The 27971-nt window shown below is 36.4% G+C and overlaps 1 protein-coding gene across 1 annotated transcript in view; it reads right to left on the bottom strand.

Moving 5' to 3' along the window:
• The window catches only part of PRKN (parkin RBR E3 ubiquitin protein ligase), a gene marked incomplete at both ends in the record, with an annotated part of 562188 nt that overhangs the window by 435115 nt on the left and 99102 nt on the right, over nucleotides 1-27971 (bottom strand). The window contains 1 exon segment of the mRNA XM_079550324.1: nucleotides 8993-9111. Within this exon segment, the coding sequence (XP_079406450.1) occupies nucleotides 8993-9111 (119 nt within the window).

Here is a 27971-nt window from a genome sequence, read left to right as displayed (position 1 = left end):
TTCTAACAATTTGACTGTGGATTACTGGCTGGTCAACACCATACGTCCCTATGAATTCATTTACACGTTAGGAAAATCTCCATGAAAAGAAGGGGAAAATTATACTGCGTGTCAGTACAGTTTAATCAAAATAACTTTAACAGTCGTGGTTGAAAGTTGTTAAAGATGTTTTACAATAATAATGCTCTGAGGAAAGGCTTAACAAGTTGAGTAACTTAAAATCATGACCCTATCCAAGCAAGTATAATTACTGCAACTTCAAATTAGCTATTTATTAGTTGCACAAGTCTAAGTTTTTACTTAGTATATTCAAGTAACCTAAAACTTTTTTATTAACTAATTCAGTTCAAAATACAGCTAAACAAACAAAAACCTTCTGACATGAGGCAGAAACATAAACATTCTGAAGTTTTTTTTTCCCACACTGAGGTTGAATAGAGATTTTTTTATAGTTCATTTAGAGGTAAACTATTACTTTAATGTGTTCTTAATTAATCATCCTAATTATTAATAATTAATATCAAATATAATTAATCATCATAATTTAGAAATTACAGCAGCTTTTAAAGGCGATGAAGGCACACATTTAAGAAAACATTTTGGCATTTGCTACTTCAGTTACTCCAGTTTCTTAGGAAAATATAGTTATTTTACTTTGTGAGCCAGTTGGTGATTCAGATGTTCTATCATCTTAAAAATTAGGATAAATTAAAATCACAGAATCATAGTATCACTGACCCTTTAGACTTGTTTAATATTTTAAATTAAGAAAGATGTTGAAATAATCTATAGCGTAAGCACACCCTCTGTGTGCATATATCTACTAAGGAATAATAGTGTGAAGAAAGAAGTTTGGCTATACTTTAATGAAGAAAGCAAATTATGAGTTATGCTCTGGGACATTTAAATCTCAGTGGCAGCTGCCATATTAAAAAAATAAAACAAATACCAACAACCACAAAATGCAACCATCATTGTCCAAGTACTGTTCTTTTGTAGTATAATAAATTCCAGCAAACCTTTCACAGTGCCTTATGATCTTACTGAGTAGAAGGGAACTAGGGGAAAGCCAGGACGGATTCACCTACACTCATAGCTTAAGTTGTCAGCAGATATAGATTTAAATTTTGAAAATCTGAGATATACCCACCAGCTCACCAGCTTCGCCTTCAACATAAAAGGCGAAGAAACTTGAGAGAAACTCTTTGTTAGGGAGGAACTACAGCGTGGAAGGAAGATAGTCTTTACAAGTTGCTAAGAGAATGATGGAAGAGCTGCTACCAATCAATATGCCAAGATAGAATTAGGGGCAAGAATTAGGGGGTCATATTGGCTGCACAAAGGCCTGGAGAGGGAAAGACCAGTCCCTCTCCCAGTTACATTTCTGCCCCTAAGAACAGGCCAAATGAGGCTTACTTATGTTTCTGGATAGTGCCCACATACCTTTTTCTTTTCTTTTTTCCCCCAAAGCTATATATCTAAACAAAAACATACAAATAAAGAAAATACAGAAATAACACAAAGTGTATACAAAAACGAAAGGGATCTGCATGTACATGTGATTGTGTGCCACCTGGCAAGTATGATGATTTTCTAAGGATTTCAGTAGGGATTACGAAATATAGATCAAATTATCAAAAGATTCCTAATTACAAATATAAGAATGGACAATTTTACCCACAAGAAATTCAAATACAACAATTACTTTGGACTGAAGAAATGTTACTCCAAGGCTGGTGTTTTGCTCTAATCACAGGTTTTTTGAGACATACTGAAATACATATCTGAAGACAGGGTATGAAGAGGACACAGAGAGGCTCTATTCAGAGGAATCCAGTGATGGGACAAGAGACAATGGGTACAAGCTGAAACACGGGAAATGCTGCCTTGGCAAAACCTTGGAGAAGACAGAGCACAGGTTGTCTGAGGAGGCTGGGGGAGTCTCCTCCTTGGAGATCTTCAAAAGCAGCCTGGACATGGGCAGGGGTTACCGTGCTCTGGGTGTACCTGCTTGAGCAGGGGCTGGAGCAGGTGGACCAAGAGGTTGCTGCCAGCCTCATCCAGTCTGTGGCTCTGTGAGAACTGCCAGTATGTGATAGAGAGACTGAACTGATCACCGCCTATTTCTAGGCACACATGTATCTTCCACAGGCTACATTAGACAGATATTTGATTCAGACTCACGGAAAAAAATGTAATCTGAAAGTAAATTTATAACTGTTTTCTTTGGTTTTTTTTTGTTTGGTTTTTTTTCTTTTTTTCATTTATGACTGTCATCACCCGAGCCAGAGAAACCCATTTTTGACTTCACATTAAAGGGCAGTTTTATTTCACAGAAAGGCTTAAAGTGGTGGTACGTAACACTGAAGTCATTTTCCCTCTTCCCTATAATTGGTATATTTTTTCCATCTTTTAAGACATTTTATAACGTGCAATCTCACCAAAAGATATACCACAATAAGTTGGAACATACTATAAATCCTGCACAGATATCTCATTGCTTTAACAGAATTAGAAGTTAAAACATTCTTTCTTATCCCATTAAAATGAACAATCTATGTGCTATTTTTCCTAAATAGAAGCAATACTGTTTCCTTTGCAAAATTTATTTTGCATCAAAGAGTTGTTGTTCTTGTCTTTTGTAATGAATTGAATAATTTTCTTCATAAATTAAGTATGCTTTTGCTTTTTTTTTTTTTACTGTGTATATATAAATCAAACAATTTATGTCTAATCCAGTGAAATCAGTTTTGGAGGATATTGGGAAAGTGAATGAAAGATGTAGCCAAAAGCCTGAATAAAACTGTATCAAGCTTTCTGACTAGACCAACTATTCTCTTCACACAGAGCTCAGCACTTTGGAGGCCCAACTTAATGGAAGTGTCACTGGCTAAGGCAGGTGTAAGTCCAAGGCTGTTCTCCCAGGTGTTCTATGCGCAGTGAGAGTCGGAACCAAAGGAAGAAACAGAGAATAAAGAAATAAAAACATTTTAAAGTTATTTTTTAATCATCCAATGCTGAACTTTCCTATTTCTATAATCAGTGTGGTTATTTCCTCATGAGCTGAGATGTAAGAGAACAGAAAAGGAAGGAATAATAATAATAATAATAATTGAAAGAAGTGATGCATGGTGAAATTTCTCACCACGCACTGACCAATGCCCTGTCAGTCCCCAAGCAGCTGCTGCCCACCAACCAACTCCCCCAGTTCCATTGCTCAGCATGATGCCATATATTAGGAGACATCCTTTTGGCCAGGTTAGGTCAGCTGTGCTGGTTCTGTCCCCTTCCAGTTCTGTGGGCACCCCTTGGTGCCAGTGCATTATGAGAAGCTGGAATGTCCTTGACTTAGTGTAAGAATTGCTCTACAGCAATTAAGACATCACTGTGTTATCCACACAGTTCTCATCCTAAATCTACAGCACAACTACATCACCATACCAACTACTAGAAAGTAAAGTAACTGTATTCCAACTGAAACCAGGACATAGTAATAGTATTATTTATGATTTTCTTTAAGAAAAAAGAGCCAGTCAACCGCAAGGACAAAATTTGCAACAATACTTCAAAGGAAAATGTGAAAATTTTGAAGGACCAAATGGTTGTGCTAAACCAGAAGAAAAATCTTACTGAATAGGTTAAGGCACTGAGCACATTGTTTATTAAAGCAATTCCAAAACAGGACCATAAGCAGAATCCCTGAATATTGAATATTGGTGCAATACAACTGCTTCCTCCACTGTCCCTTATGCAAATTAATATGACCAGTGTGATACAGTATCACTAGCTCTATCACAACATCTTTTTTCAAAGAGATTACAAAGAAAACACAATTTTTTTTCAGGTAGAATTACTTTTTTTTCCTGATATTTATATTACTAAAAGCAATGACTGAATCAGGCTTGCTGATCTCATGTGTTCATTCTTGGGAAGCTTCCACCAGAAGTCCTACATACTGCCTCAGCTCAGCACTTAAATTTATTTAATGCAGATGTCCAGCTCCAAGTCACCAAAAGTAATAGGTCAGCAATAAGGAACAGTGGATGATGGATGACACAGAATTCATTCACGTCCCTTCAAGTCAAAAATACTAAAAATATTGGTATCCTAGGCCAGGTCAACTTATTCTAGATTCCATTTTGCTATAATGAAAAAATACCCACTTTTCATTATTTTTTTATTACTTATTCACAAATTCAGTATTTATTTGTAATTATTATGTTCACTATTTATATTATTTAGATAGAAATACATATATGGATTATATATAATTTCCTGTGAGTGACTTTTTTTTTGGCCAAATGCAGGGGAAATGAAGCTTCTTTATAATCACAAGTTTATTAGCAGGAACTCAATAATAAACAGTTGCTTCATGTTTATTAGTTTGACAAAGGAGTGCACAAACCACAATAACAACTTTTCCTATGCACAGAATTTCAATAGAAGTATATTAATGCACTGTATTTACCACACAGCTAAGAAATATCAATAACATTGTTATCCTCAAGCATGCCTTTTTGAAGAGACAAATGCATACTTCTTTCAGTCTTAGGAATTTAATCACAATTTTAGTATCTGTGAATGAGATCATATTTTGTCACATTGTACTCCACAGGGTGGAGCTTATTTTGCAGTTTAGGTTCAAAGGCCGAATTTTTTTTATTTTGTTTTATTTTTATTTCTGAGCTTGGCCATTACCTGTCACTCCATAACAAAAAGAAAATGAGTGAAAATGGATTATTAACGCTAAAGACCCTCCATGACTGGCAGTTCTCCAACAAAAACTTGCAAAATAGACATCTCTAGTTCTATGTGCACCGGTCTTGAAAGAGAATAACTAATAAGGAAAGGAGTGTTAATTCCTCTGCAGGCTATTTGCAGAGCTACCCCAGCCACGGTGAATAGGCAGAGGCCCTGGTTAGATACAGAACTGCTATGCATATCTGCATTTCAGCCCGCCGCAGTCCAATGCAGAAAGACACGCATCCAATTCCAGGAAAAGTATGTGATCTGTAATAAGCAGTGACGGGAGGCAGTCCACTGTGGAATGGATTTTTACAATGACATATTAAAAAATTAAAAATAATTTAAAAAAAGAGAGCAAGAGATTTAAAGTAAGTAATATGCAGAAGCAATAAACTCTTGCCAGAACTGTCCTATAAATTACTCTGGAAAGGCAAATATGGGGATATGTAAAAGAACATGAAGTTACTGCCTTTTTACTTTAAGTTAACTGAAAATCTCTTCTAAGTTTCTATTCATTAAAAAGAAAACAAACTACTTACATAAATACTAGAAATCAATTAGCAGATGGAGGTAAGAGCTTGAAGGAAATTACTACATTAAAGACCTGTATCTTCCTAAGAAATATAGAAGTATCAAATTCAATATACTACATTTTCCACTACTAAGACAATATCTAAAGCTGTCAATGAAAACTCAAACAGTATTAAACAAAAAGAGTGAAAAATTACCAAATAGTGATGAGTTACACATCTCTGCAATGAAAATATCTTCACTATGGAGCCAGCAGCAAAGTATGAAGACCCAAAGCCCATTACCCATGTCAGCCTCAATTCTTACTCTGGATAAGTTCTGTATTGTGACAAAGACAGTCCAACATCCTGTATACCAGGAGTGTGACACAGCCAGTTACATTTTAAAAGTACGCTTTAAGGACAGCTTGGTGTACAGCACTTTGCTGAACTGAGCCTCCTATTTGCAGATATGCATTTTCCTTTCCATTATAGAGTTAACATAATGAATGTTGACATCACTGTGGCTCGAAAAAATAAGTCTAATTGTGACTAGTATAAACCTGAGCAGGTTATTTTTGGTTTCTTTTTTTCCCTAAAAAAGGGATACCCTAAGTATCTGAATGATGGCTACTGATACAAACTGCAGCACTTTATGGAAAATAAATTAAATAAATAAATGTAAAGTGTGAAAGTGTCAAAAGATATGAACCGATGTGAAACTAATGAAAAAAAAAAAAATTCAAGACATTTGGAAAAAGCTGCTGGCTGGATAGCAGGTGGTCTACATAAGACTCCTGCACTCCAGTGTGCTTTTGTGTTTGACTAATTAGTGAAACTAGAGAGAAGTGATACTTTTGCAGTGATTGATGTTTTCTTATAATTAAATCAGTCTGGTATATATTTCCCATAAAGCATTAGGTCATGAAACATTCATAAAATGCCACCCCAAGTGTCATCTGGAAAATTACAAATGTAATATTTAGATAGATGTCTTCAGTAAAAATAAAAATAGTGGGCTCTTTAATTTCATAGAAAAATAGTACCATAAATTTACTCTGAGCATCATATATTAAAATAATGCTACGCTAACAGGCATGACAGTTAAATAAGGTTTTAGAATAAGACTGTTTAAATGAATAAGTAATATTTTAAAATGTCAGTCAGTGAACACACTATGAAAAAAGAAAGCTCAATTTAATTAGCTTGGTCATGTGTGGCTTAGATAGAGAAAGGAATTAGCATGTATAGTAAGCTAAAGCTGCCCAAAGCTTTGTGTGGGTTTTAAACAGGTATTCACTTTCATCTCAGTAAAAGAATTACTGTAAGAAATGCAGGCTTAGGTGGTGCTTTGCTGCTTGTGGTTCAAGAGAGCCTCTTAAGAAACTGCAACGCATTGCCTGGTATAAGTCAAGGCTGGAACTGAGGAAAACTTCCAGCTTTTCTAAGTCCACTTTATCTTGACTAATTTCTCTACAAAAGGGAAATAATATTTGGTTATTATTGTGATCTACTGGCAATAACTGACATAGACCAGGGGAATTGGATTAGCAAAATGGATGGTCTGTGGTAATACACTAATTTCTAACTTACATGATTTAACTTGATAATTTTTTTTAATGTTCACAAAGTCAAGTTAAGTCGGGTCAACATTTTCAGCCTTACGTAACTTGCTTACTATGGACTGAGATGCAATGGAGAAAGCATGGCCAATACAAAGCACCATCTCCAAGATTACATCTTCACCTGGTATTAGTGCTGAGACGTTTCTGCATAGTATAGAAAAATAGATGGCGCCTGGTACGTATTTCAAGTTTCCTAGTTGGAATTATTTTCAATTACCGAACAGGAAGTGAAAAGAAGAGAGGATGCAAGGACGAGGCACGTACTAAATCAGCACCTAATCTTCATAACTAAAGGATTGAAATAGATTACTTGTATTTATAAAACAAACTCACTGTTGCTTAGTACGTTTACTACAGTAAATGTTCTCTTATTGCAAATATTTCATTTATGAAAGCATTGAAAACTGCCACTGAAATTATAGGAAAAGCATGCTAACTGTTGTCAGCTACTTCATTTCACTGAAACTTGAGAGCAAAAGAATAATAACAGGTACTCTTTATTTGGGGGAGAAAGTAAGAAGAACCAGAAGTGCTAATTTTTCTGTCTGTGTAGCTTTGCTGAAAGAATGTAGGCGCACATACATTCTAAACAGTCAGATATTAAAAATGTATTTAGAAATTTGTCATCCTGTAGCTTTTATAGTAGGATTTTTATAGCAGAGTCATGAGAAATTCTTTGGAGAATGAAAATGAAAAATACTATTCAGGCATTCCAGTAAGAATGTGAAAGTTTCTAAGTGTACTAAGTATATTTAATACAAGACACATAATCATTCCAAACCTAACACAGATAGGAAGATCACATCAGCAGGCATGCCTGGGGAAGCTATTGAGCCTAGGAAAGGATGCACATTCTGTGCTGTTCTTGCAATACTGAGTCTAAGCCCAGCTACTGATAATGTCTTTCAGCAGCACAGATCAGAACAAACTGTTATCTGTGTTTATATTCATTCTGAATATTATACTGTTGGAAATGTACATTAAAGACCACTTCTCCTGTATCTTGATTTAATGTAATTTAAGTCTATGCTAATCACCAATATTTAAATATGACATTTTGCAGAAAACAAATGCCATTTCACATGTTCACTTGAAACACCACAAAATACAGCACTTGTGAGCCGAGGTATACTCAGTTCAAAATAGCACATGGGGGTTTGTTGTGGAGTTTTGATTTACATGTGTGTAAGCACTAATACAATTTATTATTTCAATGAGATTACAGGAGTTGGGTTTTTAAAGAGTTTCAATATGACATTTTGTGTAATGACACAGAATTACTGGGCTACATCAAGAACGTGATAAGTGAAGTTAACCCCCTTAAAATACATCTAAATGCATCAAATGTCACAGAAAGCTCCCCAAAATATATAGCATGGTAAAGCTCACTCTTCTGCAAAATCTGAAACATCTCACATAACAAAGCTGACTGACAAACACTGTGATTTATTAGTGAGGAAAGACACTCTTTCCTAAGTAGCACAACCAGTGAAATTCAGCAGAACTTTCAGCAAACATATCTCTAAAACTTCATACTACAGTAAATTCAAGTCAAACAACACTGTCCTGTTTTAGAATGAAAACCAAGCCTGACAGTTCTCCCACTAACTCTCTATACTGGCATAATAATGTTTCCCTGACCTTACATACAGTGACTGAGCTGGAGAGATTAATATTCTCAGCTGCACAGCCACTTAATCCCCCCCTGTCTCATTCCATAACGTTCACAATCAGCAGCACTGAATTCAGGTCTTTCTGTGGCCTTAAACACAATTCCCAGCTTTGTATAAGCGCATGTAGTATCAACCCTTAATCACATCCTTAGTTGTATGTATTATGAATACTTCCAGGTTAACCATTAGGATTTAAAATATAAAGCTAAGAATCTTTACAGGATTGCAGTTACAGTCTGCAATGTTTTACTACTGAGTTCTATAAATAATGGAGATAAGTGAATGAAATCTTCATAAAGCTTTGAATTAATCTTTTCAAGCATAAACTGCAGGAAAGATTTAAGTAAAAATGCCTATTTATATAACCACATATATGCAAATGGCTAAGACAGAACAATGTAAATAATTTCTATATGCTCTGAAAAGTTGAAATACTTACCCTTGCCAAAGTGAGTGTTCCTTGTTTACATTCATTGCATCGGACCCTCAGTTTCCCAGGTTTCACAGCTTGGCAGAAATTTTTGCAAAAAACATAAAAACTGTTGTAACTGGCTGCACCTGTCAGGAAGGAAAACAAACAAACAAAACCATTTATACTGAGCATCAGTAACAGCGTTTAAGGAAAGGTCTCCATTTGAGCAAAAATAAAGGTTTCCATTTGTATGTGATAATTTTTTTTTTTTTTTAATTTTTTTTAATATTGATTTTAAGGCCTGAAGACAGCATGGTGTAATGTACTAAATGTTTTTGTTCCAGTAACTCCTGCTACTTTACCAACACGTAAAGGTGAACTCACTACAACTCCTTGAAAGTGCATCCTATCTTGAGCTTGAGCTTATGACTGATGAAAACTGACTGTAATCTTTGGCAAATGATGTATGAGATTAATTACTCTGGCTCTCCATAATTTCCATTTTACTTCTAATCTAAATTTGTCTAGATGCAAGTTTAGTGAGTTTAAATTGCACGAAAATTCCCTTGATTGAAGTTTAAAAGATTCATTTTGTTGTTATGAGAAAAATATTTAGCTTAGCAAATCTAGTTTTATTTGTGGAAGACTGGAAACAATTTCTTTATTCTTGCTAGTAGTAATATAACCTAGCAAAGTTTGTAAACTGCTGCCAAGTATGCAGGTTGTTCCAAAAGTATTGCCTCCTAATTATTTCCATGGAAGTCACAACAGATACAGAAGGACACAATAACACTATTTAATAGAACCAATACTCAGCTACAGAGCAGTACTTTGTAACGTGGTCACCACCATTAGTCGTGCACTTTAGCCAGAAATGAATGAGAGCCTGCATGCTGCACTCATAAAAATCTGCAACAGTACAGGTGAGCCAATTTCACTGTCACCACTGCTGAAACGCAGCACCCACTGCTTTATTGTGCTCATAGCCACTGTTTGGTCTCCATCAGCACTCAATGAACATTGATGAATGTCAATGGGTGCAATTTTTTCCACAAGACGGAATTTAATGACACCCCTTTGCTACATCTGCACATCCATATCAGATGCTATTCTGTCAGACTGCCCCTCTGCTATCATCTGTCACAAGGCAACAGAATGTAACAGGATACTGGTGGGAAGGTTCAACCTCTACTGCCTTACTACCAACGTTCACTTCTGATGTTGAGGGCTGATAAAATAAAATAGGAGGCATTATTTTGGGACCAGTCCTTGTATAGTTTTACAAAAAAATAAACTGAAGTACATTCTGTTCTGTGTAACTGCAGAATACGTAGAGAATTGTGTAAGCCTTAGGTGGTACTAATTATTTTGATTTCAACTGCAATCCTGATAACTGTTCCGAGCAAACTCTATTTTAGGATGATTATTGCTATCATGCAGAAACTGAAGGGACTTTCATAGCCCTCTAGAACCTTCACCATCTTTGTAACCCTCCTCTGGATGCTCTCTTATTGTTTTACATCCTTCTGATATTGTGGGGCACAAACCTGCAGACAGTCCTTGAGGTGAGGTCACAATTCAATTTCAGCTAGAGACAGTGAGATCAGATCCTGTTACTGATTTTGGTATCACCGCTGCTCTTCTACTGTTCTGCATGGGCTTTGAAATCTAATTTGACTGCTTTATGTCTAGTTGTGTTGTAAGCTCATTCCATCTACACCCAAAGATAAAATTATCTTATTGATAATATTCTGCAAAATATTCAGGACGTAGTACAGCATAAGTCATCATGACTGAATACTGCAGTAAAACACAGCAGTCATGGAAAAGGCCTAAAATGAGACACAGTGATGATTTACTGCAGAGGATAAATCCTGAGTATTAGCTTGATATTTACTCCCTGCAAAATATTAACTCAATATTTCTTTTACTTAGGGTTTTTTTTTTATTATTTTGCTTTTTCATGAACATAAAAAGTGCTCCCTGTACACATCACTCATGCAGAAATTTGAAATACAACAAGAAACAAATTTATAATATAATGAACTTGAGCAGTTAAGCAACATAGACACCCAGAATAACTTATGAAACATCTCCTACAGCATGGTTGCTGGATAGGCTGAACACTGCAGGAGGAATGTTGTGATTTGGGGAGAAAGGAGGAAATGAATATTTTCAGCAAGCCAGTCAGCATTCTATGCTGACATGCTGATCTCATTACCACCAAGGGCAGTTACTTTATTAAGTGAATGTCCTAAGAAGCATCACCAGGAGAAGGGAAGACTGAAATAAATATACAAAGGCTAAATGATGTCATAGTACACAATACTGATGACAAGAATTAAAGTCTTTACTGACTTGTTGTTATCATTGTGAATTTTACCAAGGCCCTTCACTGAGACTGTATCCCTTGAACAGTTTTTCAGAGGGGAACTGAAAGAAAGGACAAAGGAATCTGCAAAGAAAAGGAATCAGCTCTGATGTAGCTGTAGTAATAGGAATTGCAATTATGGCACCATGCCAGTAATCACTGAAATGGCTGCAGCACCAACCTTACAACCTCATTTTTCCTCATTCAATCATGGTCTATAGGCTTTCATAAAGCTTTCCATTAATATTTTATAACACTGTTACTCAGCAAGAATGTTCAAACACAGCAAATTACAAGTATAAAAAAATGGATAGTCCATTAAGTGCTAATTCTACTATGTAAGGTGTGCATTAACAATAAATAAACAAAATTCAAATTTTAACTACTGATCTATTTGCATTTACGTACATCGATGGATGAAGGACAATTGAATGTGTTGGATCTGCTCTTATTCTTTTCTGACAGCAATTTCAATTTTTATTTCCATATTCCAAATATCTGTATCCAAGTGTCCCTAAAATATCTTTTGACCATCAATGATTCTCTCATTGGACTGAATACAATTTCCAGCTTTCTCACACCAGTATGAGTGTGAGATATCAATTACTCTGCATCTCTAATAATATATTGTGCTTATCCTCAAAAATGGTGCAACAATAGAATAAAGAAATCCATAATTGGTTAAGGGAGTGGTGTCATGAACAGGGCTTTGGGTATTTAAGTCATGGAACTAGTTTTGAGAAATCTGGTTTTCTGGGGGAGGACAGGATTCATCTCTCAGAGAAGGGGCAGATCATTTTTTGCAACAAGCTTTCCAATTCAATGAGGAGGACTTTAAACCAGAGTTGTCTGGGGAACAACCAATGAAGAGTAGCAGGGTAGATATAAACTCCTTAGAAAAGACAGGCAGCGAAAAATGCCAGAAAAATGGAGTCCATTGTGTTCCACCTGGGCAAAAATGAGGATATCAATCATATCTGAAAGGTCATGGTAGTCTGCTGAAGTTCCCACTGATTGGAAAAAGAGGAAACATAACCCGTATTTTCAAGACGGGAAAAAATGAAGATCCAGGGAACTACAGGCCAGGAACTACAGAGTAGTCATCTCTGTGCCTGGCATGGAACAGATCCTCCTGAAGGGCCTACTAAGGCACATGGAAAATAAAGATAAGGTGATTGGTGGTAACATCATGGCTTCATCAAAGGCAAGTCATGCCTGACAAACTTTGTGGCCTTTTATGATGGTTATAGTGTCGGTGGATAAAGGAAGAACAACTGACGTCATCTACCTGGACTTGTGCAAAGTGTTTGACACTGTCCAACATGACATCCTGGTCTTCAAACAGGAAAAAAATAGATTTGACAGATGGATCATCACTGGATAAGGAATTGGCTGTATGGTTGTACTCAGAGTTGCAGTCAACAGCTCAATGTCCAAATGCAGACCGGTGACAAGTGGCATGCCCCAGGGATCAGTGCTAGGACTGGTGTTATTTAATCTTTTTAAATGACATGGGACAGTTGAGCGCACCCTCAGAATGTGTGCAGACAACACCAAGCTGGGTAGTGCACTTGACAAGCTAGAGGGAAGGGATGCTAAACAAAGTGACCTCAACAGGCTTGAGAGTTGAGACCACACCAACCTCACAAAGTTCAGTAAGGCCAAATGCAAGGTCCTGCATCTGGGTAGGAGTAATCTCTCACACAGATACAGGTTGAGAGGAGAATGGTTTGAGAGCAGCCCTGAGAAGGATATGGGAGTGGCATTTGATGAACGATTCAACATGAGCTGACAACACGTGCTTGCAGCCCAGAAGGCCAACAGTATCCTAGGTTTCTTCAGGGGAAGAGTGACCAGCAGATCAAGAAAGATTATTCTGTCCCTCTACTCTGTTCTCGTGAGACCCCACCTGGAGTACTGAGTCCTGTTCTGGAGCCCCCAACACAAAGGACATTAAGCTATTGGTGAAGGTCCAGAGGAGGGCCATGAAGATGATCACCTGGAGCACCTGATCACTGGAGTACCTGCACTATGAGGACAGGCTGAGAGAGCTCTATTTTATAGATTTTGCTTAATAACAGCAGAATACCAGCTGATGAAGCCCTTTATTAAAGGCTACAGTCTTTGTACAATTCTTGATTGTTTTCTCTGTGATGTTAATTTACTTATGAAGCTCCTGGTAGAAATAAAAATAAAAAATTACTATTATATGAATGCAAAAGACTACTCATTTATGATCCATGCATGGACATGTTTTTTTGTCCCAGTAAGATACCCTCTGTCTTTTTTACCTCTTCAAAGCTAATTTTCTCACAAAATATTCTTCACAGAAAGAATTGTGTTCTCTCTCTTTACTATTTTTATACAAAAGAGAAAGTAGCGTTCTCTGGTGTGTATCCAGTGTTTTGTACTGGCTGCCCATTTAGATTTTTAAGCTCTTTAGGACCAGAATTACCTCTTTTTTTTTTTTTTTTTTCCTTTTTTCTATAGTTAATGATGAACATGCTGTGGGAGCTTTATACAAGTTAGTGATAGCATAGACCAATTATTTTGATATGCCTGACTAGTTAATCAGAAAACATTACTCAAAATGACTACAGATCTGATTCTGAAATCTCTAATAAGTCAAAACACTCATTATCATCCATATTACTGTTAAAGTGAATAAAATCTGAACAGGGATATTACAAGCTGATCTACTGTTTTCCTTTGAACTGCATTTTCATGTAGATGATGATTACTGATTCTTTCCCATAAAAGTTATTTAAAAGAGGACATGGCTATAGTAAAGTTTCTCAAAAGATTTAAAACTGCATAATATTATTTTCAATTCCATTATATTTACATTTAGACTAGCTGCAATTTGTGAAATGCAGATTGGTTGTCAGAGACCTCTCAGTCCATTTTTGCAATTTGTACCACATAAAGAAAAAGAGTTAGAAGTGAAAAAAGTATTTTTTTCAACAGTCTTTTAAGGACTTTGCTCAATTCAACGCAATAGGGAGAATAACATCTTCAGTACACCATCTAATAGTCTCATAATTAAAGTATCCATAAACACCCAAATTCAAACAAAGTGTGGAGGTTGGACTTCTGAATAAAAAATCAAATAAATAAACAAACACAAGAAATTACTTTGAATTTTCCATTTGTTTTCCAAAAATAGAACTTACATGTTCTACCTTTAATCTTTTACTTTTTAACTGTTCATCTTTACCTGCAAAGATTTCACAGAACAGGACTTCCCCCCAAGACACATATAAGCAGACATATACATTTATAAAACATTTCTACCTGTTGATAATGATATTTATTCTTTATGATGCTTGTCTAATTCAGACCATGAAAATAGCTTTTATTTGACAGTTAGATTCATATAAGCTAGCCATATTCTATTCTACTGAGAAAAACAGGCACTTTTATGGTTCAATTCAATTCATCCTAAAATAGATATAAAAAAAGATATAAATATATCAGATAAATTGTGCCTAAAAGATCTACTTCTCTCTGCTGTAGAGGTTTAGGACTCCTAGGTCTGTTACAGGTATCTACATTGTCAACCTCTAAAATTATCACACAGAATCACAGAATCACAGAATTGTAGGGGTTGGAAGGGACCTCCAGAGATCATCGAGTCCAACCCCCCTGCCAAAGCAGGTTCCCTACAGCAGGTCGCACAGGTAGGCATCCAGGCAGGTCTTGAACATCTCCACAGAAGGAGACTCCACCACCTCCCTGGGCAGCCTGTTCCAGTGCTCCGTCACCTCACTGTAAAGAAGTTCTTGCGCATGTTTGTGCGGAACTTCCTATGCTGCAGTTTCCAGCCGTTTCCCCTTGTCCTGTCTCCACTCACCACTGAAAACAGTCTGGCCTCGCCATTCTGCCCCCCACACCTTAGATATTTATAGACCTGGATCAGGTCCCCTCTCAGTCTTCTCTTCTCAAGGCTGAACAGACCCAGTTCACTCAGCCTTTCCTCATAGGAGAGATGCTCCAGGCCCTTCACCATCTTTGTGGCCCTCCGCTGGACTCTTTCCAAGAGATCCTTGTCTTTTTTGTACTGGGGAGCCCAGAACTGGACGCAGTACTCCAGATGAGGCCTCACCAGGGCAGAGTAGAGGGGGAGGATCACCTCCCTCGACCTGCTGGCCACGCTCTTTTTAATGCATCCCAGTAAGCCATTGGCCTTTTTGGCTACAAGGGCACACTGCTGGCTCATGGCCAACCTGTCATCCACCAGGACACCCAGGTCCCTTTCCGCAGAGCTCCCCTCCAGCAGCTCATCCCCCAACCTGTACCGGTGCATGGAATTATTCCTCCCCAGATGAAACCCCCTTGGTGATGTTGTATACACAAGAACACTTTTTCTTTTTCTTTTTTTTTCTTTAACTTTTTCTTTTTCTTTTTTTTTTTCTTTTTCTTTTTTTTTTTCTTTAACTTTTTCTTTTTCTTTTTTTTTTTCTTTTTCTTTTTTTTTTTCTTTAACTTTTTCTTTTTTTCACTTTTTCTTTTTTTTTTTTTTTGCCACAAATGTGACAAATAGCTACAGTATTTTTGCTGTAAAGATAACAATATTAAATAGACTGAACTTTGAATATAGTCCTTTTATTGAGATTCAAATGCAATTTAAGAATGTGTGTGTCTTTGTTGGATAACTATATGTAAGACACAACTGCTTAGAAGAAAATATGAAATGGATCTGTTATTATAACAAGGACCACAAAGGAAAATAAGATTTGGAATTTGGCTGAGAAGTGTTAATGCTATGTCTCTGTAAGAAATGAAATATTGAAAGTACTTAACAAAGACAAAACGGGGGAGAGGTGTGGCATTTATCTTCTAAGCTCCCTCCCTCCCAAACAAAAGTTTGTGTGAATAAAAAAATAGGATCCCTCAATTAATTAAAAAATGAAAAAAATACAAAGAAAAATACCCTATTTCAAATTTCTGTAATTCAGGATGGGGTAGGGACAAAAATCATTAGACTTTCTTTTTCAATCTTTATCATAAAAGACTCATCTGTTTCTCCTCATTTCCCCAATACCAGAACAAGTAATTATATATATATATATGTATATATATATAAAAATGAATAATATATATATATATGTATAAATGTATGTAAAAGTTAATTTCCCCAAGCTGTGTCCACTTGACCTGCAATGGTGATTGGCAAGGGGTGTTGCTGTCTTCATGTCACCCCACTGCCTTTCTCACTTGCGTTCTTCCTATTTTCTTCCCAGTCCCCTAGGTAAGAATATGAGGGAGTGGCTGGGTGAGAGTATGGCTGCCAGTGGGGAACAACCCACCACAACTTTCCAACAAGTATATTCATAAGAAGAGGACAAAGGCATAGGATGGATTTAATATGGGGAAGTTACTGGAACAGGCCAGCAGGATAAATGCAGCCTACAGCCTTGCTGAGGATGCACAAAGCAGAAACATATGGCAACACTTCTTGCTGCTCTTCCTCACGTAGCTCTTCTCACAGTGGTCTGATCCAAGATTACACAGCTGCTCCATGTTAGAGCTGGTCATAGCCAGTTAAACTCCTAAGGAAGGGAAGGGGAGGTTGAAACATAAGGAAAACAAAAGCGAAAGAAAATCTGCATAGCCTGTTGGTGCGTGCAGGGCCTTCACATCAAGCATATGATATATAGAAAATAGCTATGTCATGTCCAACAAGTAACAAAGTACTGAAAGACTGTGGAAAGAATAAAATATCAAGATGTTATCAGCTTCTTAACTGAGAATCGCTGCAGACCTTAAGAAAAGAATTAAGAGAATCAATATTTAAAATTACAGAATGGATGCATACGTTTGCAAATCAAAGATAAGATTGTAGCAGCTTATTTATAGTTTCAAATATAAGACATTTCACAAAGGCACATCTCCATAAGAGATCATATGCAATTTAGAAAACCACTTTATTTATAAAAATAAGACTGTGCAATAACACTAGCTAATTAGATTTGTGTCATTTGACTAAAAATTCCAATAGCAGAATACCCTCCATCAAAATAATGGCTATTGCCAGTGGGGTTCTTCTGTGTTCCCTACTTATTTGCAGTTTCCAAAAAAACAAAAAACAAAACAAACAAACAAAAAAAAACCCAAAAAAATCCCCACCCTTATCTACTCAACTAATGTTGCTGAGATAGCATATAGGAAAACTAATTTATCAATAGAAATTACCAGTAACTATGAAATCCCTGTGACAATAAGCAGACAAGAATTATAGAGTCAGTTACTGTATTACAAAACATTTTGGAAATATTCATGTGTCAGAGAGCACCCGAGGAACAAATAGCGACATGGCAAAGTTTCCAGTTATTCAAGGAATGAAAACACTAGAACAGCTTCATTAGCAATTTTTAAATTTAAATTTCACTGTTACTGATCAAAAAGCAATGCTCTCTTGTGTCTGTATAACCGGTTAGAACACAGAAAACAAAGCTCAGAATTAAATGGTTGGTTTTCTCAGAGTAGCACAAAGGAAATTGTGGTAGAGTCATCATCATCAGAAAAACAAGAGAAACAAACAATGAAATGATGAACTTTCATGCTGATAGGATTTACATAGGATAGTAAAAATGAAGGCCAGCGGGGAAAAAAAAGACATTGAAGAATGTGGGATGCTGAGTGACTAGTAATGAAATGAAAAATGAAATTCATTGTAGGTAAATGTAAGGTAATGTGCATGGGAAAAATAATTTCACACAGATAGTCATGGGCTTGACGGGTTATTACCACATAGAAACAAGATCTTGAAGTTATAATAAGAAAATTCTAAGAAAATTTCAGCTCAGTGTTCAGTAGCAATCAAAAAAAGTAAATTGAATGCTAGGAAAAGAATAGAGAAAAAGTAGAATATAGTGCTGTACAAATGCCATTACAAATTCCACTGAGTGTTCAATTTCTAAAAGCCTTCTCTTTCCATTTCAGAGTAGAATACGGCAGAACTGAAAAGATACAAAAAAGAAGGAATGAATAATTGATAGTATCCATACTAGAAACACGTAAGTAGACTATGACTTTCTGGCCACCCAGAAAAGAGATAATTAGAGCAGAGTGTTAAACCAGCATACAAAATCATAAGAAGGTTACCTAAACTGGTACAGCATCCTAGAAGATATCACCAGTCTGGTATTTTCTTATCGGCAGTATCTATGGACTACCAATAAAACACAATGTTAAATGAGTCTTTTATCTGAGCTAGTATAGTTGTTGTCACCTTTCCTGTGAGAAAGAGATGGAAATAATCTATTACTGTATTTCACTGTCCCTTCAGAAGGACTGCAGCTTGGGTCTGTAGCTAGTTTCATTTGTCCAACTAATTTTGACCGACCAGCTGCAACAGGAAACTCCTAGGACAGTCCTGATCAGAATGATGATACTTTCTGTGCAACCCAGATCATGCTTTGCTGGAGGCATTTTGTGTTCCTGCTCAGGAATAAACCCTGACAAATCAATCTTTGCCAAATTACTTTCAAATCATTAACTTTTTAAAATAAGTATATATATTTATGTACTTGGTTTTATCTATCTGAACTATGGATACTTGCGACCTTTAGTTCTGACACACACAACCTATAGCTCTTCTATAAAAGTACTGAAGTAATCCACGTGAAAAGATACTGACAGGAAAAACAAAGGGCAGAAAATGCCATAGATGTAATGTCTGAAATATTCTGGGAAGTAGTAGTAGGAGTACTATAAGCATGGGAAACTGCTAGTCAAAACAGACCCTTGCCTAATATATAGGAAGAGTCAGACAGCAGCACTGTGTTTTGTTGGTATTGAACAAGATGATAGGGTAACAGACATAGTATCAAAGAGACATTTTGCATATACAGTAAAGTTGAGTGTTGGAGATGAGAGCCAAGGATTTGATCAAAGAGATATAAAAATAGTACAGACAATTAGCAATTAAGAAATCACATTTAAATTCTGAAAAAAGGCACACAATAAAGGATGAAATATAAGGGGAAAAATATCCTTCCTGTCAGAATATGTAAAGCTAATTTGCTGTATTATATCAGAGATGAGCTATGAAAACAGAAGAGTTGGACCAGCAGAATGTACAGAGAACAGAAGTCTTGGCAATTTTCAGCAAGAATGCCACACCATAGGGGTTAAATAGAGTAAGAAAGTTTTTCATTTCATAAGGGCAGTTATATACTTGATGTCAGTACATGAGGATTTGACCAGAGAGATCAATATAAATAATATCTTACCAATTTACCTGCCTTTGATGAGCTAAGAATTAATTGAAGGTACTTGTGCTCTGGGGAAGAAATACCTTCATCTTTATCATCAATCACAGTCATAGGTGCAAATATATTTAGTGAGACTGATGATACACTTTATTTGTAACAAAGTGTTGAAAAGATAAGAAGCATGTGAGTTTGAATTGCAGAACTGCCAAGGAACTCCAAGTCTGAACACAATCACCTTACTTTCACAAAATATAAATTAAGTTTTTACCATAAGGGAAACAAGATAAAGCAAGATTATACACAGTACCAAGCCCTAGAACATCTCAGCATAATTAAAGAGCCTTACTCAGGAGAGGCCCTACTGTAAATTCATGTTGGGAACAAGGTACTTCAAGTTTACAGTAAAGATAATAGAAATCAACTTCATCCCAAATTACTTCTCACCAACGCCCTTATACTTTAATACCTCAGCATGTGTAAAGCATTTTTGCTGCCTGTTCTAAACTTGAAATTCTAAAAATAATCCAAACTCCCAACCTTCACATTTTGCAAGAAAACAAGTTGGTCAGACAAGGTTCTTTGTAAAGAATGTGATGGTTTTCATGGAAAAAAAAATGTATATGGTATGTATGTGGAATTTACAAATGCAGAGCTGTACAATGAAAATTGCAAGCAAAAAATTAGTGGCTGGATTCGGGGTAATAATGACTGATAAAACAGATAAAATGAACATTTCTGTAAAAAGAAATGAATTAATTCTATGTATGTTTAGAGGTTGTAGAACAAGCTAGAGTTCAGAAATTCTAGAATTCAGAAAACTTCTGTTTTTTTTACTTTACCAGCCTCTTCCTTCAGAGACTGAGAAAACACAGGAATAAGATATGTAAAATGATTAAAGGCAGTGTGTTTACACATGTATTGTTGCTGTACTGTGACAATATCATGGAGTGATCAGTGCATGACTTACACATAATGCAGGACCAGGACAACACTATAAAAAGTAGGAACAGATTTTAGGAACAAAAGTCAATTCAGAATTTTATAAAGTGTGCTCATGTATGCTCTAAACAGAAATTCTGGATATGTGAAAACATTCTTTGGCTTTTAGAAAATAGTTTTGAAAACAAACTCTTCCAAAGGTTCCTTTATTTCTTTAAATCATTCAGCAACAGGGGCTGGGAAGAAGCCATTTAGGCTTTTCAGGTAATTAAAACCAGGCCTACATATTTAAACAGTAAGTGTAGCTATTTAAAATAATATGCAGGTTTCACATAACTAAAGCCAACTTCCTCCTACTGAAGAATAGAAGCATAGAAAGCACAGAAATTATTTTATCAGTCTTTGAATGAATGATACAGACCATCCTATTCCTATAACTCTCAGGATTGCTCAACACATCTGAAAATCCCCCCGGTGAGGTAATGGCATCTACAGTATAGTGAGCTCTACTGCTTTGTCAATATATGCAATTCTGCCTATGATAGCTTTGAGCTTCAGCTTTTAAGTGTTCCTCACCTCACTTTAAGAAGACACTTTGGGAAGTCTCCAACCAGAATACCCATTGACTGGGTCATATGAACAGTAAGAAAAACACAACTTATTATTCAGAAGGAACAATGCTTCTCTATCAGAAAAAATAAAAACTAATGATTGAATATTTGAAGCAATTCCACATGAAGTTCATAAGAAGTTTATAAGAATATAACTAGGTAACTGACACTATAACTTCTTAATTACTCAAGTAATCCCTAAGTGTAAAGATATGACCAAATGAGACAGCAGTAATATATTGGTCCTGCAGGATTTATCTATCTACTATATCATTCATTCATCCGTATCTTGTTCTCCGGTTCATCAGTTGTTAGATATTTTTGATACTATATTTGTAGTATATTCACATTAGTTTTAATTATTCATTGCATTTTAGATACTAAAATACACAGCAATTCTCTTCTCCAGAAGATTAATTTAAACCAATTCCTATTATCTGTCTTCAACCTGTCGGTTTCGGAAACCCTCTGCTCCAGGAACTTTGGAGACTAAACTTCTCACAACATACATATAAAACAGTGCTCTACCAAGCAGTTGTTACCCTCCTGATCAGTATGTCACTGAAACAGCTGCCAGCTTAGCTCTCAGTTGTTCTGGCAGCACCACACCAATCAATTAAGCCAATTGATTTTGGAGAATGGTTTTGTTGAAGTTAAACAGAAATGCTTAAAGATTATTTTGTACATTCAGCTTGAGATGTACTTTATATCTCTTAATCTCTACAAAAGTCTGTTCCCTTTCTCTCATCTCACAAGAACGTATGACAGCTTTTTTTTCTTTCCATTTTGTCCATTTGACAATTGCACAAATGTATGTGCTGGGGCTCTCCTCTCTAGTGCTGAATTCCAAAGTTTCTCAAGTTGCACCATAATATAAAAAACATTCCTGCAGTCTCTGAAGAGAGAATATTTAATCTGGATAACTCCTCACTTCCTTCATCAACAACCATTTGACTTCTATTGGATTCTCTTGTGCTATTCTGTGAAGGACACAAACACTCTGGGAAACAGTCAGGCTATTATCTCTACTTCTCCAGTCCATAACTCAGATTTTTCAAGTACTATCTACCCATACAGGATCTAGTAACACTGTAGTTCCACCACCTCTATAACAGTTATATCATAACAGATGAGAAGCGTCCTGTATACTAGCGAACTGACTCATATCAGACCAATAAACATCTCAGAAATAGAAGTAATTCTGTTTCAAAAATTCTAATCACATCATCAGCTGAGATTTTCTTTTCTGGAAAGAAGATACATTCTTGATGTCATCATCTTATATATTCTAATTCTTCTATATTCGAAACAAAAAAGTGTGAATGAAAATTTTTCCAAGAATAACTAGAAAGACATTCACATCTAAAAAAAAAGGATATTTCAGTACTCAGACTGTAGGGGATTGGTGGAGAATAGGGATAGTAGAATGAAATACAGGAAGAAATCAAGGAGAATGGCAGCATGACAGCTACTGGTACAGATGGCAGTACTTGATGAAGATATCTTATGCATCTACAGTTTATAGTCAAACACACAGAGATGGGGAGATAAATAATCACCTTCCTGCTGCCTGCTCAAATGGTACTCAACTGCTTTATGCCTGGATGACAAAAGTAAAATGTATTTGCTCACATTCATAGTGCTACATTAACTCCACTGGAGAAGTTCCTATCTAAACCTATCTAGGTTTAAGAAACACTATGTGTAAGACAGGTAAAACTTTTGTTTGAAAAAACCCTTTGCATCTCCACCTCAAATATTTCACAAAGGTTGATGTTACAAAGAAGATATTGCTATTGATACATGTGATATTGATATGTACCAGGGATTAGCTCAGCCGTGGACGAAGTTTTATGTTCCTATCAAGTCAAAAATCACTGTGAGCAATTTAACAGTGAGGTTTAGAAGCCAGGATAAGAAATACAGTAATTTACAGCAAACAGTGTAACTTAAAGAGTAAAAGTACAATATCCATAGTCATTAATCTGAAATCTTGAATTCAGGTCTTGCTTTCGCACAGCTGAAGACAGTGGAGATTTCTTCTATTCATTGCATAACTTCTAGCATAAACATAACATTCTATTCAAAAAACTAAATTATGCTTAGGAAGTCCTGAAAAAGTTAATCGGGGTCTTCACCTGCCCATACCTGCAGTTCAGATTTTATTGAAAACACTATCAATGTTTCAGATACTTCAAAAGTAATTCGTGAAGACTGATAATAGTTGCAATAGATAAAAATTCAGTTGCCAACTGATTGTTGCCAGCTGAAGGTTTCTTCCAGTAATATGTACTGAGTATTTATTGTGTGGTGAGGCTAAAGAGAACACTGGTGAAGTAAAAGAGGATCAGAGCCCCAGGTACCTTTGGTGATAAAGCAAACATCTGATCTTTGTTACAACTTTGGCTATCCATTAACATATAAAATATACTATCCTGAATCGCATCATTACTGGTGATGAGATGTGGTGTCACTACTACAATCCAGAAATGTCAAAATGGCTGTCCAAGAAGTACTGATACAAGAATTCTCCACTGAAGAGAAAGTCCAATGCAGCCCTCAGCAGATAAAGTGATATGCACTGCTTTCTATGATAGGAAATCTGTCTGGATTTTCCTGAACTTTGACAAAGCATCAACTCTGACCACTACATCACGACGCTGAATAAGCCTAAGGCTCAAACTTCCAGAGTCAGGCCAGAGAAGAAGACAACCTTTCTCCTGCAACACATTAACACCAGACCCCATACCATTTTGAAAACTGTGGAAAACATTGCCATCCTGGGCCAGACTGTGCTACCACATCCATCATACAGTCTTGGAATCACAGAATTGCTTTGGAAAAGACCTTCAAGATTATCAAGTCCAACCACAACCTAACCATACTACCGCTAACTCACGTCCCTGAGCACCACATCCAAACAGTTTTTAAACACATCCAAGGATGGTGACTTAACCCCCTCCCTGGGAAGCCTATTCCAGGGCTTAACCACCCTCTCTGTAAAGAAGTTTTTCTTGATATATAACCTAACTTTCCTCTGGCACAACTTGAGATCTTTTCCCCTTGTCCAGATTTGGCACCTTCTGACTTCCGTCTGTGTCAGTGAAAGATGAACTGCATGGGTAATATACTGTCATAGCAGTTGTGAAACAGTGAGTCACCTACACTGGTTCAGATTTTTACAAGCACAGTATGCAGGATTACATTCATCAACAGAAAAAAAAAAAAAATTATAACTAAAGCTGACGATTGTTGAAAAATAGTGTTCTGTTCCTACCAAATGGTGTTATTGTGCTTTTTATCCCAGTTTTCATGGAAACTAGGATAGGCATTACTTTTGGAGTGATTTTACATAGAGAAATTTGTGAACTAGATGGGCTTGTATTGTTACCTGGAAGTTTAGATATGGATATTCTACTCCAGAAATGCAAAAAGCAGTTTGCAGCTAGGGAGACTGCCAACGCTAAATCCAAAGTGTTCAGCTGCAAACACCAGATACAGCAGCAGTATGATATAACTCCTAAATCAAAACCTGACATGTTTTCAAGGTCAAAGATTTCAGACTGAATACCCATGAAGATGCCAGCAGCACATACAAGCTTATAACGTAGAGAGTTTAAGATCTATCAATGTATACAAAAATGCATGCTGTTGTTTTTTAATAGTATTCAGAAATTCTAGTTTTGAATTTTAAGGATAACCATTAAATGGAGAATTCTAGACCCCAGATACCTCACTAAAGAAAATATGATTCCTATGTAGTAATTCTCAAAGAAATGATCTCACAGAACAAAGAATCCAGCTCAGAAATATCCCAGGCAGTTCCACTTGCAATCTACTGTATCATTATGCCTAATAACTGAAAGATAAATCAAGAAGGACAATGTTTTCTTTAATAACTAATTTTCTGTCATTTTGATAACTTGATCATGAATTCTATAATGCCACCTCAATCCAGTTTTCTCTGAAAATGAAAGTCTCCCCAAGGATAGTAAAGTCCCATAGAATATCAACACCCAGTAGATTCTGCAAAATATTTAATAACTACATATGGAAATGGTTGTTTGCAAGGATGCATCATCACACTCTTTCAAGGGAGTAATAATCTTAATTGGTGAGTATAAAGAAAAATGAATAAGCACAAGCAAAGTTAATCATAGAGTTTAAAATTGCTCAGAGTAAGGAAAATCTGCTCTGAGGTATTCATGGAAATACACATAAAATTGACAGTATCTCAGGTTTTATGCTCAGCTATTCTCCAAAATAAATGGTGGGGGGTTGGGGGGGAAGACAAAGAAATAAAGAAAAAAAAAGAAAAATCCAACAAAACAAAAGATGAAGAAAATAGCTGAAATCCTTGTTGGCAGTCTCTGAAGAGAAGCCTGCATGGGCACACAGTCCATTATCTTGGCATTGCTAATAATAGTTACCCAGCCAAATAGTCACAGCAGTGGAAATGTGAAACCTTCACTGAACAAAGCTGATGGCAAGACTGCAAAGGCTTTTTGGCAGAGCAGTGCAAGGGCTCTTCGCTGACTTTTGAATTCTGCTCTTCTGTGAGTAAGAATTAAACCTTTTAAATTAACTGCCCAGTTTCCTGCCATTAGTATTATTTTATTTATAAAAGAAGCCTCACTGAAGTAATTTTTCTTCATATAGAGAGCATATGTTTAGCACATGACTATTTTATTTTTTAATCTTCTGGAATCAACAGAACTTGTTAAACTATCTGTTGCATGCAATTACTTGTTGAAGATCAAGTCCTTCCTATAGGGCTGCTCTCCCTGTTCCCTTGCTGTGTACACAGAACTCTAAACAGCATTAACAAAACTCGGACGTGATTTCAGAGAATATGTCCCTCAAATGTTTTTGAGCAGTAAGATACCATGCCATACAAATACATAGCACAAGCATGAAGCCTCACGGTAGCAACAACTACTGTTATTTAATCAACCACTGTTATTTAAACAAAGCATTCTTCCCATTTGTGCCTCTGTTGTTTTTCCGCACGCAAAAGGTGCTTTTTAAGTGTTATTTTCCCTGTATTTTCCCCTATTTCCCCCTGTAGTATCTCTAGCTAATTCCTGTCAACAATTATTTTGGAAAAAAATAACATGCATACTTCTTTTTAATAAACACAGAACATTTCCATCTACAAATGCCACCTCCAGCCGGTGGCATAAAGATGCAAGTTCTGCATTTGCAGAAGTAAGCCCACCTATGCTGTCACCTATAAACAGATAAAATACATTCCAAGGACACAGCAGTGTTCTGACCCTACCCCCTGACACAGGGGAGTTAGCAAATGTTACTGGCTTCAATTAACATGAAAGGGCCTTTAAAAACAATAAAGTAATTAGACACATTCAAGGGAGATAATTATGTCATGTAAGGATGAGCATTCCCAGAAGAGCTTTTGGCTCCAGTAAAAAAGAACATCTCTCAAATGAATTTCATGGACATGCAAGGTGTGGGAAAATGGCACCATACTCATCAGTGTTAAAAGCATATGATACAAATGAGGTCTCCAGCATGGCACCGACCGCAATAAATTATCAAGTGTGTGTTCTGTTTTCTGAAATGGGCTCAATTTATCATTTTATTGAAAAGGTTCCATTATGCTAATGTCTCATAAAATCACTTTTTGCTGTTGCTGGAAGGTGAAGAGGGAATATCAATTTTTATATAGAGAACTTGGAAGTATTGCAGCAGTAAGTTGTCAAGGGTTAATAACACTAACAGAAGATGCAATACACATAAGAACAAATTCCCAAGGACTTTGTAATGGCAAATTTTTATAACCTTACCGGAAACAGAATAACCAGAATATTTCTCTAAAGCTTAGTTAGCTATTAAAAATAAAAAGATACGACAGAATCTCTCCAAATTGGGAAGACACGGATTTCACAGGTGGACTTTTTGATGGACAAAGAACTGGCTGCAGGATTAGGTCCAAAGAGAGGATGGAGATCAGTGACAAGTGATCACCCCCAGGGGTCAGTGCTGGGGCTGGCACTTTTTAATATCTTCATCAATGACATCGACAGTGGGGTCGAGTGCACTCTCAGCAAGTTTGCTGATGACTGCAAGCTGTGGGGGTGCAATCTACACACACCAGAGGGATGTGATGTCATCCAGAGGGATGATCCAGAGAGCTGGGGCTGTTCAGCCTGGAGAAGGGAAGGCTGCAAGGTGATCTAATAAAGCCTTTCAGTATCTAAAGAGGAGCTACAGGAAACAGACAGACTCCTTATCAGGGTCTGTGGTGATGGAACAAGAGGAAATGGTTTAAAGCTCAACGAGGATAGATTTAGGTTAGATATAAGGAAACAATCTTTCACAGGGAGGGTGATAAGGCACCGGATCAAGTTACCTACTGTTGTGGTTGATGCCCTATCCATGCAGACTTTCAAGGCAAGACTGAATAAGGCCCTGGGCAACCTGATTCTAGCTCAGGTGTTCCTGTTCATTGCAGGGAATTTGAACTAGGTGATCTTTAATAGTCCCTTCCAACTCTAAAGATTCTATGATTCTATGATAAACAGCAGCAGTTACTTAGTTGGCTGAAAACTCTCCCACTGTTCTGCAATTCACCCATGAACAGGCATTGGAGGTTGTTTAGGAAGTGCTGTTTCAAGGAAGGTCAAATTAAAGAACACCATTACCGTTTACATCAACTTACTCAGAGAGTAAACTTGAAAGACAATTAGATAGTTTGATTACTTACGAAAAGGAATGCTCCTTCTCTAAATATTAAATAATAGGAACACTTGCTTTCTTTTGATGAATTGGATACAAGACAGGTAAGGATTAAAAGGGAAAGATCACTAGGTTTAGACAAACAATTGGTTTGATCTTGTATAATA

This window comes from Tetrao urogallus, assembly GCF_951394365.1.
Source record: "Tetrao urogallus genome assembly, chromosome: 2".
NCBI classification, from domain to species: domain Eukaryota; kingdom Metazoa; phylum Chordata; class Aves; order Galliformes; family Phasianidae; genus Tetrao; species Tetrao urogallus.
This window is presented reverse-complemented; position numbering and strand designations above follow the sequence as displayed.